The 17,267-nt window shown below is 42.9% G+C and overlaps 2 protein-coding genes across 3 annotated transcripts in view; one reads left to right on the top strand and one right to left on the bottom strand.

The window, feature by feature from the left end:
• Positions 1-397: 397 nt before the first annotated feature.
• On the bottom strand, positions 398-8,211 carry CNOT8 (CCR4-NOT transcription complex subunit 8). 2 transcript variants are annotated; one of them, XM_057379266.1, is made up of 7 exons: positions 8,100-8,211; positions 6,600-6,799; positions 5,137-5,330; positions 3,568-3,729; positions 2,657-2,801; positions 2,003-2,113; positions 398-1,710 (listed from the first exon to the last, which is right to left on the bottom strand). In XM_057379266.1, exons 2-7 carry the CDS (start codon positions 6,714-6,716, stop codon positions 1,561-1,563), a joined length of 879 nt encoding a protein of 292 aa, XP_057235249.1. In that variant the 5' UTR covers positions 6,717-6,799; positions 8,100-8,211; the 3' UTR covers positions 398-1,560. The 2 variants fall into 2 exon arrangements, with proteins under 2 accessions (XP_057235249.1, XP_057235250.1); XM_057379267.1 differs by having other exon boundaries at positions 8,145-8,192.
• A 5,288-nt stretch (positions 8,212-13,499) lies between these two features.
• The window catches only part of FAXDC2 (fatty acid hydroxylase domain containing 2), a 10,342-nt gene continuing 6,574 nt past the window's right edge, over positions 13,500-17,267 (top strand). The window contains 4 exon segments of the mRNA XM_057379270.1: positions 13,500-13,688; positions 14,954-15,007; positions 15,009-15,035; positions 16,144-16,191. Coding sequence (XP_057235253.1) covers positions 13,611-13,688; positions 14,954-15,007; positions 15,009-15,035; positions 16,144-16,191 — 207 coding nt within the window. The 5' untranslated portion in view covers positions 13,500-13,610.

Consider the following 17,267-nt stretch of genomic DNA (forward strand, 5'->3'; position numbering starts at 1 on the left):
ACGCAAAACCAGGCGGGGGAGCCAGTGCTTAACCAAACAGCCTTCCTGCACTTGGAGCAGGAATCACTGGAGTTTAGATGGAGCAYGAAAACTTCACACACAAGTTTGTGCCTTGAAGTGGCCACTCTGCACTGCAGGAATACTGCACCATACTGTGAGCTGGGCTGAGAGACCAGCAGGGAGAGAATACAGCTCTCCCAGAGCCCTTCAGCTCAGCTTTCATCAGCTACTGCAYGAGAAGCTCAAAAGACATTTGGCTAAGAACTACCCCTGTAGCACATCATAAATGGTAAAAGAAACAAAACTTGAGTATCTTTAAGCATGTATCTCCCAAATTCAGATTCCAAAGCCTCAACTGTGGAAATTTTAGTGCTTGATGGAAAATCCAAAACAAAGCCTGGTTTAAAAAAATTTATTTTACAAAAAATAAAAACTAGTCTTTACAAACATTTCAAATACCAGCTCTAAACCTCAACTCTTAATATTGGATTAAGCTTGTTCAAAATGCCAGACAAAGTCTTAAAAATTTTTAYGTTTGACATGTCCAAAAGGGTTTGTTCTTTTAAGAAATGTCATTACAGAGCTGTTGAAAAAARTACCATAGAATGGTTTTCAAAGTCAGAATCCCAAATTCTTCATCCTCTTTAGTTTTCAGGTGTTTATAATGAAAASAAACATTTATTTTATCTGTTAAGCATACTGCAAAATTGGGGGCTGGAGAAGCAGGGGGGGAGAAGAGGAACAAATACTTGTCCATCTGCTGACCTAGTTGTGTTGCAGGAGAAGAATAAAATTTTTAGGCTTAAACTGAAGTAAACTGAAGTCAGAGCATTGGTCCAATCCCCTGTCAAAGGTGAACTTTTGGGCCTCTGAATGTATTTCCAGAACAATTTAATACCCGTAAGAACAACGCTGAGGCTTAGTTTGTATCAAACCTGTAACAYAGAGAATTAGAAACTAAGGAGTACTGATCAAATCAGCTCCATTAATCTCCATTCCCTCTGTTGTTAAAGCAAAKCTCTGAATATTTTTAGCTGCAAGGATCATTTTTAATTTCATCTGTTCCCAAACCTCTGCAGTGATCAAAGGGAGCAATTTCCACAGACAGAGATAAAATAAGCAAAACATGAGGTGAAGCTGTCACCCTCACAACATGCACAAGTTTTAAAATAAGCTTTATAAAACACAAATTGCAAATTTGTGTGCATGTCTGTGCCCATTTTCACTGCATTTCCCAACCCTTAGCTTTTCCCAATATTCTACTGGTAATTCTTCCTTGCAGATTCTGTACAGTATAAAGAGGAAAAAAACAGAGGTATACACAGTAGATTCTGTCCTTTGCCCTTGGTATTAAAAATATGGCAAACCACAAATGCTGGCATTAGGAATTCAGTCAACTCTTCTGGATTTCAAAGGAAAGTGCAGCTCTTCAGCAAAACTGCAGGCCTGGTACAGCCTGTGTACTGGAGATGCTTTTTGTWTGAGATACTGTTCAGGGAAAATGGTTGAGGACAGCAGCTGCCAATATGGTAAACATGTTCTGCTGAGGGGCACCGCTCATCACGGCTGCATGTTGTTGATAATGGCCAAGATGCTCATTTTCTCTTGGGCCGAGTCCACATCTTCATTCTGTTTCTGAGCCACTCCTGTGCCAAGGCCATACAGTCGTCCACAATACTTTGCATCATCAATTGTATCCTCAAAAAACAACTGCAGATTAAAAAAAAAGAGAAACAGGTATTGTTTCATTGTGTCTCTAATTCAGAAAACATTCAGTGTTAATTAGAAGCTCATCTGAAATCAGCCACCTCCAAGATGGAGTGTACAAATTAAAATAAGCACATGATGGAGTAAACAGAACAAGTGTCTGTGCCAGTATCAGCAATCCCTGTTCCTGACAGTTTGAAGCATGATGGCCACAAGGCTCAAAAATTCCAAACCAAAACAAACAACATGTTGACATTTATGGATAGRAAGTGGAGAAGGGAGAACACTGCAGTACCTCTTTCATTCTGAAGAAYGCCATTCCTGTGAGGAGAGAGTCTGATCCTGCCTGGTGTTGTCGTCCAATTCGCTGCAAATCCAGCTGATCTGCCACTTCCTGAAGGCCACCCTACAAAGAGAACAAAAAAGGTTTTCTTTTGGAAGATCCATCTCTTGCCAAAATTGCCACATTTCTCCAAAACATGAGGGCAAACATAGGCTATGATGAACCAATGCATATTCCAGCAATTCACACACTCCAGCTGTGACTGAAACACAGGAGGAAATAGTGTTCAAGAGTGCATAAATAACTCTTCTCAAATGTAGGTGCCTTCCTTTCCTGCTGCACATACTTGAGATAACTATGGGTACATTCACAGGTTACACATGTTGSRCCTTTCCCTCCCTTTACTCAAACAMGGCTGTGATTCAGTAGRTAAATTACTTTAAACCCTCTTAGTGTCTTCCAGTCAATCAAATAATGGAGTGAATACTTCATGTAAAAGTAATACCTCTGCACAGGAAAGATAAATATGCTAAATTATAACAGCCTCTGATACACAAACCAGAAGGCTATGGTAATATCCCCTTTATAATATACACATACACTTGTATTCCTGTACATTTGCAGTGTTAATACCCATCACCTGCTTGCTGGGGAAGATACAAGTACCTTGAGGTTTTTGCAGCTCTTCATTAAGTACTTCACATCATAGATAGATGGGAAGAAAAGGTTCAAGATATGGAAAAATTCATGTTCCTCTTCTGGTAACCTGGAATCTGTCAACAACTTCACCATGTAGCCAAAGTCATAACCACTGAGAACAAAACCATGCAGAAGAAACCAGGTAAGCAGGCAGTACCTATAACTCAATCAGTTCTAGYATCTCCTTTTTCAATAGAATTTTAATTGCTGTGCCTTTCAAGCCTTACCATTTTCTGACATTGATAAAACTCTAAATTCCAGCCAGAACTCATCCTGATCTTCTGTGTCAATGTAGGACTTTGGAATGTTCCCCAAGTGCCTTCACTAGCCTTTTGTGGAACAGCTAAGCCATTGGGAAGAATGTAATTTCTTCCCAACTCTGTACATTTCTGTAGCTAAGGGCAATACAGAAAAGCAGGAAACCCTGCAARTTTCTGTTGAGGGAGAAGGAGGTGGTGGCAAGTCCTTGTGATAGCATCAAGGACCACTGCGTTCCTAATCAAATTGATTGAAATGCTACAAGGAAAGTATCTTAACCACACAGATGGAAGTTCAGAGCACCACCAACATTAGGAAGGAAGTCAGGAAGAAGAAACAAAACACTTACTTTACAATGCATTTACTAAGCGTAGAAATCACATTTCAACTTGTTAGTAACTTCTTCAAGAGAGGGAGATTGTAAAAGCAAAMGGATTCACAAGAAGTCAGACCATGAAGTGCCAAGCRTCCATACTACCYAAACTTGGCCTTCATATCTTGAAGCTAATTTTAAGAACTGCAGCACTGCTGATTTTTCTCCTTAAAATCTGCCAATCCCCATAGAAAATGCAGAGAATTAAGAAGAGATTTAGCAGGGTCAGTGACCATCCTGGACCCACCTGTGGAAGGACAACCATTTTACACTGTCACTGAGGACAACCCCAGATGTCATCAGCAACTCTGCAAAATGTAGGGTATCAATCCCTTCTTCTTCATGCTTCTGGAACTGTAGCCCAGAGCTGGCAAGGAGGTCTATGGAATCCTGAGAGTACATGTCTTCCCTGAAGGGAAAAAAAGGTTTGCATTCAGGGTGCTGCCAAGACAAGCCCATTTTAGTAAAATTTTCCCCCCACTGTATGTCAAGAATTGGACTAACCAGTAAGATACCTCTGKGTTCCAATTTGTCTCTGYAGAAAATTCAAACTGACTCAGTTTWAATACCACTACTGCAGCCTCCTACATCCCTAACAAGCTGTTCTGTGATCATAACTAGTTAACAATTCCATTGCTAGTGCAAATTCTGAAGATTCCACCTCCATRGGACTGAAACTGAGAATTTTGAACAAGGTCACTTCTGCAAGGCAAAGGGAAGCACCACAGATGGGGCCCCAGAGAAAGGGGGGTTCCCCCAAACAGGAAGATGTGCAACTCTAAAGYACTGACCATCATTCCTGTCAACATTTTTCCTTTTCACTCCACAGCATGTACCAACTTATCAGCACCTCCACTTCCGTCTCTGCGTGTGACCAGAATTGCATCACCCTTGACTCAGGAAGGAGRACATGAATGATGTGCTTGGTGAAGAGCTAATCAAGAACCTGATTTCTTTACTGGTGTCATTGGAGGGGCAGGAAACACACAGAGCAAAGTYCCTATCAATATGATAACTCATTCAAATGATCACACAGTGAAAACCAGTTCACTCTGATTTCAAAACTTTTAAGAGGCTCACAAATTTGTGGAGTAAAAAGTGCAATTTTTGGGTTCAAGAACTGCACATAGTAGCTACAAATTTTTGTAATGCTTTCCAATGACAGTTTCATAAAAATAGATTGATTCCCTCTGCATGTGTGGTTTTGCCAGATAAACCCTTTCTTTATTTCCAGACAGCTCTAGTGGTAATTATGCTGAGTTTTTCTTTATAATTATAGGGGAAGGGATAATGAAACTTGTTTCAGCTGCAACCCAGAATATTGCAGTATGGAGGAGACAAGAACTGCCACACTCCAATTTAACAAGATTCATTCTCCTGAACAGATGTGATGATTACACCAACATCTTTTTAGATCCCAATTTATACTTAAGCATGGATCTGTAAAGAGGTCTTTTTCCTTTTGATGAGACCAGCACATCAATTTATTTTTAGCAGAAAGAGATGGAGTGTTACATATATATATTTATATATATATATATATATGTACACACATACATAAAGTTTCAAATATTATTCCAGAAAAAAATGTGGCACATAAAATTATCAAGAAAAAGGGCAATAAGGATATTGCTTTGACTTCCAGAAATATTGTTAACTCCTGGCACTCCAAAATAAGTTCCCATATAATCTCTACTAGAATCTGAATTCTTATTGCTCAGAACCAGCCAGCAATGATGAACACATGGAATTTGCCAATAAAAGCATCACTCCAGCAAAAGGGAACAGACATTATTCCCTAACTCAAAAGACTCACGTAAGGTTGAATTTGAAGTTGAACTGCCAGGTRTTGATGCCAGAAGGATATTCCCCTTTTTCATTTGTGAAAGTCAGGCCCAGCTGGATTATCTTCAGCAGGTCGACGTTACAACGAAGGAGCTGGTACTGATAATCTATGGAGCTGCGGAATTCTCCGATCGGCCTGACAACAACTCCGGGAAACTCTGTGTCCTAGGAGAGAAGGGAAAATGGTGTTTCACCATGGATTCTATCAGGAGTCATTATCATCATTCTGTTAGGAGGGAGGGTAGTCCAGACAGTCAAAACCTTCACTTTCTGAAGTTTCTGAGTCGACGCCTACATTAACAAAACCTACTGAACCTATGGTCAGTCAAAACAGACCTTAACAACAGCAGCCATCAATTAGATGGAAAACACCTCTATTAGATGGAAAACCTCTTACTTAGCCAATGATTGTGTGCTACCTCTGCTGAAAACCAAACTGCCATGCTATTTTTACCCTCAGGTTAGGTGACTTTGTTTCTACTGACTGTATGGAAAATCTTTCAAGATAAACCCAGTGCTATGCACCTCAGGAAATCTCTCCCTTGCACACATCTCCCTTTTTGTGTCCACTCTCRTAGCACAGTCACTAAACCAGACCATAAGCACACTTTCAGTAAGATCAAAAAGAAGCAAAAAAGTTCATTTCCCATTGACATATGTTAACAAAAAAACATATTCACTTCCACCAGCTGAATTTGACACCAAAATCCTACGTACTCTGCAGAATCTGCACCTGTCTTTATGCCACACTTTTAATAAGGACTTGTCATATCTTAAGGTTTAGTGTTCCTAAGCAAAGCTGGCAGAACTTACAGTATCATAGCTAAAACCAGTTCTTTAACACACTGGGTGCTGCCAAGCAGATAAAGACTTGTAAGAGCAGGAGGAGATTCCTCCCACCTAGGCGAGATTATGCTCTTCTTTAACAAGGCTTTCAGAACACTCTGTCTTATCTATAGCCAGAATATTTTTCTTCCCTAAGAATCAACATCTGCCCTCATTTAAAAGAAGGCAGCCCAGCTGACTAGCTCTCCCTTGCAGGCCTTTTGACCTCCAGTCCCATGGCATCTTCCACAACCAAACAGAGAAAGACATTCAAAGGACAAACACACATTCAAAGGAAGAACAGCAATTTAAACACAATTGAGACCTGTTTGATTTTCCTGTTGCACTAACTAATACACTATAAATAGCCAAATATTAAATACATTCATGTTTTTAAGCTGGTCTCCCTCTTCCCYTTCTTTTGTTCAATCCATACTCACCACTACTTTTATTAAATTCTGCAAAGTTACTGAGCAGCTTTTTCGTTTTTCACCTCTTCTAGTTCAGTTTGACTGTGGGAGAAATCATTTCTCACTCAAGAATYAATGTACTCCCGAACCCAAAACAATCCCTTGACTAAGGCAATTAAGTCAAGCATAAAACATTTACCATGGCAATGTAGCTGTAACTCAGAACAATCTCCCGAATTTTCCTCATCTCTTCCTCCAGGTTGTTGGCCCATACTTCACAGATAACCTGGCTGTTCTCTGCAAGGGCTGCAGGCATCTTGCAGGAACCAGAAGATAGGCAGCTGATGCTGAACTCAAATGACAGTGTRGGATCACAAGCTATGCAATCTTATCAGTGTGCTGCGTTAAAGAGATAAATAAATAAAGCTTTAAGTGAAGGAAGAGCGACATGTGAATAAATGCTCTGTAGAAGTCAGTCACACTTCCATTTTCACCTTCAAATAACTCATTTAAAGTCTACACCAAGTTTTTTTTTTACTTTATCACTTTCTGTAAACATGCTGAATGAAATCTAGAGCATCTGTTCACAATGTAAGAGCAGATACACAACCAACAGTCCATTTATTTATGTAAAGAATCATTATCCCTATCTTCCTTTTCCTGGCATAAGCTCTGAAACCTTGGGCACAAGATGTACAGACAGGGAATCCTTATCTTTAATAATCAGCTATTGCCCCATCCCTGGATGTGGTCAGGGCCAGGCTGGATGGAGCTCTSAGCACCCTGCTCTAGTGGAAGGTGTGCCCATAGCAGGGCAGTGGAATGAGATGATCTTGAAGGTCCCTTCCAATCCAAATCACTCTGTGATTCTATGATGAAGACAATTGTTTAAACACAGAAACAGAATGCATTAGAACACCCATCAATACGAGTTTCTATGTGTATGAATATTTAAAAAGGGTGTGCCAAGAAGATGGAGCATAGCTTTTCTTGGTGGTGCCAAGCAATAGGACAAGAAACAAATGGCAGAAACTGACACACAGRAAGTTTCCCCTGAACACGAGAAAGAACATGAGCAAAGACTGCAGAGTGACCTGCCATGGGAACAGATTGCCCAGAGAGGTTTTAGAGTCTACCTCAATGGAGATATTCCAGAACCGTCTGGACACAGCCATATGCTCTGGGATGCCTCTGCTTGGGCAGGGAGATTAGACCAGGTGACCCACTGCGGTCCCTTCTAACCTGACCCATTCTGGGGTTCTGTGTTTCCCTGATGTAACTCGGGACACSCTGCAGGGGGGTGTTCCAGCTGAAACCGCTGGCAGTGTCAGCAGTGCTACAGCTCGAATGAGCCATGGGCTGATGTCCATTTCCCGCAATAACACCGGCGAATCGCTCTCAGGCGTCTGCAAAGGGGCTCCAACTCAGCCCACGGCCGGGCCCTGCGCCACCAGTTACCGGGAGGGACCGAGCGCTCCGCCCCAGCGCAGCCCGGCCCGGCCTAGGGTCACCTCAGGGCCCCCCTCACAGCCTGGGGGTGCCGGACGCGGTTCATCGCTGCCAGGACGCGTAAGGGCCGCTKTCCCCGCCGCCGCCCCGTCAGCCCCAGTCCTGCGCGCCCCGTGGCTGTTCCGCCGCCTGTCCCGGTGTGTGTCCCGCTCCCTGCCCGCCCATCCCGTCCCGCTCCGCTCCCCGGTACCTCCCGGCAGCCGCGGCCGGGACACGCCGCTCTCGCCCCGCGCACCCGCGACGGCCCCGAGTCCCCTCCGCGGCCAGGGCGGTGCTTCCGGGTCTCGCGCCGCTTTGCCTCTCGCGAGAGGCTGCGAGAGATGGCGGAGCCGGCGGCGCGCGCGCGCGGAGGGGCGGGGCAGGGGGGGGAGGGGACGTTACTGCGCGCGGCCGCGGCGCCCGTACTGCGCATGCGCCGAGCTCCGGCTGACGCGTGTTTCCCTCCCTCCTGCCCCCCCCCCGCAGTGCCGCTGATGGGCTCGCCCGCGCTCCCCGCGCTGCAGACGGCGGGCGCGTCCAAATTCCGCGGGCGGGGGGGGGCAGGGATGAGGGAACCGGGTGCCTCCGCTCCCTGCGGGAACAGGCGCCATAGCGCCCAGCGGGGCTGGGGTGCGCTCCCAGCATGGGGAGCCCCGGCACCCCGAGCCCTTGGGACACGGGCTGCGCCGGGCCCTGGCTGAGCGTCCCCGAAAGAAGCAGCGGCCGCCCCTCCCTCACCCAGGGGAGGTGAGGGGGTCCCCGGGTCGGGGTTAGGCCCGAGCCCCCCGGGCTCCCAGGCCGCGGGCGCAGGGTGGGAGCGGGATGAGGGTTTGTTTGCCAGGGGGATTTTCTAAGGCCCAGAGAGCAAACCACCGCAGTCCTGGCACGCGTTGCTCCTGCGGTGTAGTGCGTATCAAGCTCATTAACGGAGCAAGTTCTGCTTCTTCCTGCAGGAGCTTAGAAGTCATTTAAGTTCCTACTACACCTGCAGACTTTTAGTCTGGCTTCTCCTGTTCCAGGAATGGAATTTGGATTACGTTAGCAACAGAAGGTTGTAGCTGGTAAAGCAGCTACTGCTTGGGTAACACGGCTGCCAACGCTTGCTTTGCTGGCTGATGCTGATGGCAGATAGGCASTTCATTTGAAAGCTTGTCTGCTAATTAAGCTTAGATAGTATTTCCTTTCTTGTAGATTGCTTTCCTTCTGGACAGGGTTGCATCTGTTGTAAAATACATATGTGCCTATATATATATACGTTCTGGTACTGGATTATCTCCACACCATATGGGAGTCTTTCTCCCTGAATCTCAGCTTCTTGCCCAGCATTTTGATCAAAGTATCTGGAAAACTRAATATTGGTATCTTTCACATGTCAGACATCGTTCAATGTCTCAGGTTTAATGYTCCTGCCTCAGCAGAAATGTTACCTTTAGAAAAGAAGAGGGTTTTTCAAGTGCTGCTCTGTCAAGTGACCTTGGTGCTGCCAGCATCTTTATCATCTCATTTTTGAATGTTATTTTGATTCAGAGTTTATCTTCAGAGATGATAGAGAGTTACTGTTTTGCTTTAGCTCTGCAGTCTCTGGTGTTGTGTAATTTRTGCAACATGCTACATTGGCAGAAAGTAATCACCTTTCTTCCCATGGTCACTCGAGTCTGGCATTCTGTACAAGAAAATCTATATTGTTAGCAAGTAAATTYAGCAGGCTGCATTACAGCTTCCTGTAAATACAGGGGTAGATTTTTATTTCCCAGAAGAGTTCAAGGTAATTTTTCTTGCTCGTAAACCCAGCGCTTGAAGGGATATTTAATCCAGGGGAAAAGTGAGGATGCATCTTCTCAGGCCACTGTAAATATCTGTGCCTTGGTGCTGTAATAAAAATGTGTTGCAGGCAATAATCACCCATGATTAAGTACACTTGCAGTGTTTCAAAATTTGTGTGTAAAAAAACCTGTTCAAGGATGTTTGCAAGCACTGGTGGGAAGAGCAGGAGATACGTTTTGCTCCATGAGATCAGAATTTTTTTTTTCGAACACTAATAAAGATTCAGAATAGCTGGAAAAGGCATCCTGCTCTTTAAAAATTTGCCGTCATTTCTGTATTTGGAAGTTACCAAGCTTGCCTCCAGCTCCAGCGCTCAAAGCAGGTCTTGAAGAGTCCTCACAGCGGTACATGAATGTGTAGAGCTGCATTATGAGATGGAATAAAAGTTTTTAGCACAGCATTTTCACTTTGGGCAGCTTGAGCTGCGTGTCCTGTTGTGCCTTTCCTTTAGAGCTTAGTCACAGCGTCACAAGAAAACTTACTTGTGGGAATCCTTGAAGGGGAATTTACATTTTCCTCACCCTTCTGCAGTTGCACAGATGCTCCCAAAGCAACCACTGCAGTGCTAGGTGGTGGCACACATACCCTGGCAGATGGTGAGAAATCTGCTTCAGAATGCAGGGAATTAGGCAATGGGTGGGCTGTGCCAAGTTCAGATTCCTCTTCAGCCTTAGAGGAACTATCAGTATGGGYTTATACAGCCCTGAAAGATACTTCATAGGTTTTCCCCTGATGTTCTTTCCAAACAGTGAAACAATGAGTGACTATTATAAAAACTGGGGGGGGCATAAAAAGTTATTTTATGAAGTGTCTGATCAAAAAGCTTTTTTTGCTGAGAAGAAATCAGATTTTTTTTCATGGCTCAGCAAAGATTGCACCAACATTGGAGTGACTGTGATGGAGACATCAGCGCAGGGCATAGGGCAGCCAGCATGCAGAAGCAGCTGTAGGATTAGTGACAACCTGTGCTGGACACAAAATTGCAGCAGAAGATAAATGGCATTTACAATCCTATGACTAATGTGCTGAGCTGTCCCTATGGGTATGAATATTTCAGAGATCACACATGTTGGAATTGAACAGTGATTGAAAAGGAACACTGAGGTCTGAAATTCAGTGTCTTATCACCTACTTTTGGCTGTTGGATGAACAGCCCTCCCCCGCCAGCTCAAATCCAAAGATCAGCTGAGGACATTATCCTTATAGCACCCCTCTCTTGAGATGCTCATTTCCACTTCCTCTGCACGTGAGTAAATAGTTTGAAGGAATCACATTCCTCAGTGTTGAGTCTGCTCTGTGGTAAATACCAATTAGTAGCTACAGCTAAGAGTTACAACTTCTGGCCATACCAGGGAATAGTTGGAATTTGACAAGAGAAAGTGTCGATGGAAACAGTAACAGAGTGTTGAATCCTGTTCACTCTTGTAGAGTTCTCTGAAGTTGCAGCTCTGCTGGCTTGCTGAGATGTTACTGATGTTACTGAGAAAGAGCGTGTGTTGCTTCACCTGTGAAGGGCAAACAAGGCTAACTGTGTGGCARAAGAGATGTTCCTTGTTTTTCCTCTTGTGAAAAAATAAGTTTGGAAAGTTATGATAGTAACACCCTCAGTTCTCAGAGCTCAACTCGTAATAGGGCACTATTTATAGGGCAGGTAACAGATTGGGGCCACATTTGCATAATAAAGACCARTGCTATTGTAAATTGCATCTTGCTCTCTGCAATACCATAATTACAGACTTTATGGTCTGTAAACATAATTTTTAAAGACAACTGAACCCAAGCACATGCTAACCTATATGCCTCTTCACTTTATGCATGGGAGCAAAGCCTGTAACTGGTTGAGGGCACTGTGTAGCAACAGAGCTGGTGTAATTTGTAGACTTAGTACAACAGCATGAAAACTGGACTGCTGCCTTTTTGCCAAATTCCACAGTAACCCTTATTGCTTTTAACAAATACACCTTTGACCCATTCAGTTGCACTGGCAGCAGCTATATTGTGCTCCAACCACGAGTTCGTGAATTATAAAAACTACTTATCCTTACAGTGCTGGTGGCTTTCTTTTTTGTTCTCAGGTACAAGGATGCAAAATTTACCTGCTGAGATGTATTCCACGTGCTTTTCTGAGTAACAGCGTACACATACACATGGGGAACACTGCCAGCACTAACAGTGACATGGCACTGGCTTCACATGACTTGTCTGGGAGGGGACAGCCAGCTCCTGCTTGGAAACACACCCCCGTCACTCTTGCCTAAACCTTTATAAAGTTTCAACAGCAGTAGTGAAAAGTGAGGAGTTGAACTCTGGGCTCTGAATAGACACAAAGGACCTCTCCTAGGCTACCATCAGCAGGAGGTGAGCAAAGAATGGGCAGCCAGAGTTCAAGGGTGTAGTAGCTTGAAAAGATAGGATAGAAACTTTGAGGAAGTCATTAAAAGGCAGTGTCATGTGTCTGTGTGAAGTCCACTGTCAGCTTTTCTAGGAACGGTGGTTGCCCTCAGATCCTCAGATCCGTGCAGTGCTTGGTAGGACATCAAACACCACGTCTGGTCCTGTGTCTGACACATAGAGTGGCTGATATGCAGCTGTTGAGGTGACAAGGTAAGTGGTCCTGTGTTTTTTGTTCTATATGTTCTGTACTTTCATGGGTACTCATAGCCTTCATTCTCCCAGGAGTGGTTTTTCACTGTTCCCTATAAAGGTGGATTCCAAGGCAGTAAGGCCTACAACAGAAGCTTCAGGAGGGCAGAAGGAATCCCACAGAGCTTGGTGGGCAGCCAGTCCATGGAGATGGAGCTGTTACTGAGCTGCACCTGCTGTGCACATCTGGCTGGTGACAGAAGGATGCAATGGATGCAGTACAGGGAGAAGGGCACCTGTGCTGCCTCAGCTTGGGGCTGTCTGGGCACCAGAAATGTAAAGGAACAGCAGAGATGGAGCAGAAATAACAACACACATGTTAAAACAAATGTAAAAAATACACCAGGTTTTTTTTAGATTATATTCAGATTATATCGAGCATTTTAAAATGTGACTTAGACAAACTATTTTTTTTGATACCTGAAGTGGAAAGTTCAGTGAAAACAAGAACTGTGACTTAATGAACAGTTGTTGGGCAAATGAAGTTTTACATTGAAGTAATAATATAAAAAATGTATTAGCATTCTTTTTTGAATTGTGTATGTTTCCCCTTTAATGTCAAGAGACTGATTGGAAAAGCAATTAGTTTTACATAAGGGTTGAGAATTTGGTTTGGATCAAATTTTGTGATAAYTGTTTGAAATAACTATTTGATAACTATTTGAAACTATTTGGAAAGGAACCTTTTTTTTTTTTTTTAATAGCACTAGTTCTAGCTGACATTTGGAAATAGCTGCAGGCAGCTGAGAGCTTCAGTGGTTGATTTGGGACTGTAAAATATGCCAACATGAGAGCAGTGCCAAGCAGCTGAATGGCTTTTTTGTTTGCTGAAACAGCCATGGTTACATGGATGGTTTTTTAATGTATTTGGTGTATTCTGAAGCAGGAGAAACATTATGCAATTTAAAAAAGAGTAGGTAATGAGATGTTGGGGAAAACCTACTCTATCCAAATTTATCTGGGTTGACTGTAAATAATGTAAAATTTTATCCTCAAATGTGGCTTAATAARGGTAGGGTTCTGAACCAGAGGGGAAGCAGACGTGGCAGCTTTGTTTTGAACTAAAAATCTTGCCCAAGCCAGCCTTCTGTCATAAACTGAGTATTTTAAAAAGAGTACTAGAGATGTGATTGTAATTTTAACTCTTCCCTAAATGCACAGAATATGTAACTCAATCAAGTAACAGCTCCTTCTCATTCCAAAAACTCAAAGCAGAGTCACATTTTCTACAGTGTTCTTCTCTCTAGCACTTCACATGCAAAGGTTCAGCAGGTTTGAGTCAACACTGCTGGATGAAGGAACCTCTGGAGCATCAGCCTTAAAGCTCACTGAAGTTCCCCTTTTCCATCTGCCTCTCCTATATCTACTTTTGTCTGCTCTAAGGTCATCAGAGCAGAATAATCTCTTTAGCCACAGAAGACTATGCCCAGCACTATTTACTGTACTGTCCCAGCAGAATAATTGGATATTGCTGATGTTTCAGCTCCCTACTGGGTGGTTGTAAAGATAGGGATGTGCACAGCCAAAGGGCAAATARTATGAGTTATAACCAGAAAAATTCCAAGTGGAAAAAAGATTACAGTGAAGGTTGTCAAATACTGGAACAGATTTCCCAGAGAAACTGTGAAATCTCCCTCTGCAGACACTCAAGTGTTCAAGACTCTGAACAACCTGTTAAGAAAGCTGGAATGGAGCAAAGYCTCAAAGGAATGGATTATTCAAGCCTGACATATTTCAAGCATTAGTAGTGTTTTCCTGGAGACAGTGGGCACACCTGCATGAGAGGACCTGTGTGACAAGATGGGCATGTAGTGGATGTTATGTAACAGATGTGATTAAAAGRTCTTTTAAAAATTAAGATAAGGTCAATTTAAATTTGGCCTGTGGCGTGTGATTTATGCTGTTCTGTTCAGGCCAGCAGGTTATTTTTGGTTGTTTCGTATGGGTATTCTTCATCAGATATATTATAGTTCAACTGTATTTTATCAATAAAGATGTGGTTGGCAAACAATGTATGAGAGGAAAGGAAAATCCCCCAGACTGGCTCTGGTAGCTCACCAAGTCCAGTAGTGAGGAGTTCTATGTCTGGGAAAGACAGGAAGCTCTGGGACTCTGTAGGTTCCCTAAAATGTTCTCGTTTTAAGCAATAGCACCTTAAGGCACTTCTCATGCCACCTTTTCTTGGCTAAGGAAGACAAAGCAAACTTGGGTTTGGTTTCTTTTTTAAGACTGCTACCAAAAGTTAGCATTGCCCATAGGACACATCCAACCCTAGTGTTGAAATATGGAGTTGGGAGTTGGCCTCAGGGTTTCAAGTTTCAGATCCCTTTTTACCTTATTTTTCTTTTTTCCTTCTCAGAACTAACATCAGTTTCTTTCACTAAAGTGTGTGGTGTGGTGGGCTGGCCTTACTCTTTCATGTCTGTTTGTAAGCAGGAAGGTGGTGTGTAATTTTTCTGTTTCATGCCCTTTAACCTGCATTTTAACATGTAATGCAACAGAGTGGGAACACGTGTAAATAAACACAGTTGTATTTGTAAGAACATATGCAGAAGGCTGTAATTTCAAATCTAAACTAGAACCTCCTGGCTAATACAGGACTTCTTTTTGGCAGTTTATTCCTCCTTTCTGAAWCACTGCAAGAAGAGTACTCCCCAAGAGGCCTCCCTCCATCATCAAGGTAATAGAATGTCATCTTCCTAATGAGTAATTTTCCAACTATTTGTACCTTAGACAGGGACCTTTGAACCTTCTTTATGCTTGCCTTTGTACTTTAGGTAACAGTTTGCCTGTGCTTGAATATTCTGCTGAGTAGGAAAAGCAAAATGGATTAAATTCTACAATCCTCTATAATATGGCCGTCATATTATTAGAAGTTGTGTGTTTGTTCTTAAAGACCATGTGAAACCAAGAAAACATTAAGGAATGTTTTGTTAACTTTTGCTAATTATATTTGACAATAAGAGTGCARAAGTATAAAAACAGCTGTGCAATAATCCCTAGGACCGTCAGAGTATGTCCTAAAATACAGAACTCTTTATGCCCATGGCCAGCAGTGAAGCCCCAGCAGCTACTTAAACCTTAGGTTTGATTTATTTTTTTTAAAATTTCTTTTAAGAAAACTATAAACAAATGATCAAGCCAGAGCCAAGTGCAGGGAGATTTATCATAAGATGGCCACATGCCCATTTAGGACTTTAACCCTCTAAATTACCATAGAAGCAAGGATGATTTTCTCACTTACCATGTTCTTAAACTGTATCTTAGAGCTCCTCTGCCATGTGAGTGGAGGCTGTGGGGCTCTACTGTTAATCTCCATGGCACAAACTCAGTGTGTTGTAGTTGGATTATTTTTGATCCCTGTTAATTGCATGCTGTCATTATAGAACATGATGTCCCATGTTATCATTTCCTTACAGCCTGGGAAGGGCTGGAGTAGCTACTTGGTGCTGCAGTGTATTCTGGGGCCAGGTGAAGGGAGGCAATCTTACCACAACACACCAGTGCCACCATCAAAAGCTTTGGTTTTGGCTATTCTCCCATTTTTCTCTGTCATCCTTGCACCCCTGTTAAAGTTCTGGCACACTACTAACTGCTCAGGAAATAAGGGCATTTTTCTTCTCAACAACTCAGCTTTGGTAATGGCCAACGTATGAAGGACGGAGCATAGACAGTAAATATTTTACACTTTTATCAATGAAGTGGAGGGGATTTGCTGTTGTCAGTATCATGTTCTGCCTCTCTCCAGCTGTACAAGGTTCACTTACTTAGATCAYCTTTTATTTCAGATGGAAAGAGACTCTGGATATTCCTCCACTGCTGAGATGCAGAAGCAGGTAAAGTCTCGAGGGCATCTTTTAAAGGAAGCATTATGCAGGTGCTTTGGAAGGCTGGATGTGTTGAATCATCTTCTAAGAGAAGTGACAGGCACATCCTCATTCCGAACATTTTAACACAATTAGGAGCTCATCTCTTATCATTTAAGCAACATTTCCCCAGCATTTTCCTTTCCAGTAGACTGCAGCTACAGCAGYCCATAACCAGAAGCTGTGTCATCTCACTGGGCCTGGTCCTCAGAGTGGTCTTGCTAAACATTCATTTTCCAGCTGATGTGCCCTCTTACCTCTCTTTACCTTACCAGCAGCAATCCTGTTCTGCACTTAAGAGATTTGCCAACTTGTACAAGCACTTTAAGAGCAAGAACTCAAGCAATCCATGAATTAGTTTGCAACCACTGTGCTGTAGCTGTTGGCATGAGGAGAAACAGGCTATTAAGCACTTGGACTTGATGAACAAGATTTTTTTTTCTATGTAAACTTCTTTGCTTCTACATCTCAGGTAATTATACTGTGTGGGATTCATGTAATCACTTCATCACATGCAATAAAAACACAGCCTCAACACAAGACTGTTTCTAGCCAAAGGGCTTTTAAAATAGGTGGAGTGCTGAGCTTTAGCTCCTCTCTGTCCTGTCTCAAAGCAGGACATGCACAGTATCTGGTGAGTATTAAGAGTTACTAATTTTTGAAACTCTTGAGTTCTTCAGCTGGAGGATGCTAAAGCAACTGAAACCTTATTTGGTCTAACTAAAAATTCTTACACTTTTAAGACAGAATTTGTGTTTGGTCTGCTCTTTCTTCATCCCAGGAGAAAAAGGGTTTAGAGAATACGAGTCTGTTAAAAAGCTTTCTGTAGCTTCTGTAACCATTTTTTTTCTGAAGAATATATAAGTGATGGTCCAGAGTCTAAAGATTAAGAAAGTCTTACATCAGCATACATGGGGCATAAATGGATGAAGGGAAGTATRAAACTGCTAAGAGAGCAAATCTCTGGTCCAGGATCCAGCAGGCACTATCTGAAGCTGGAGGAGAGGCTGTTGCCAGCCTGGCATTCACAGTTCAGAGTCCTGTTA

This window comes from Malurus melanocephalus, unplaced genomic scaffold (assembly GCF_030028575.1).
Source record: "Malurus melanocephalus ecotype Western Australia unplaced genomic scaffold, MMel_1.1 scaffold_399, whole genome shotgun sequence".
Lineage (NCBI taxonomy): Eukaryota > Metazoa > Chordata > Aves > Passeriformes > Maluridae > Malurus > Malurus melanocephalus.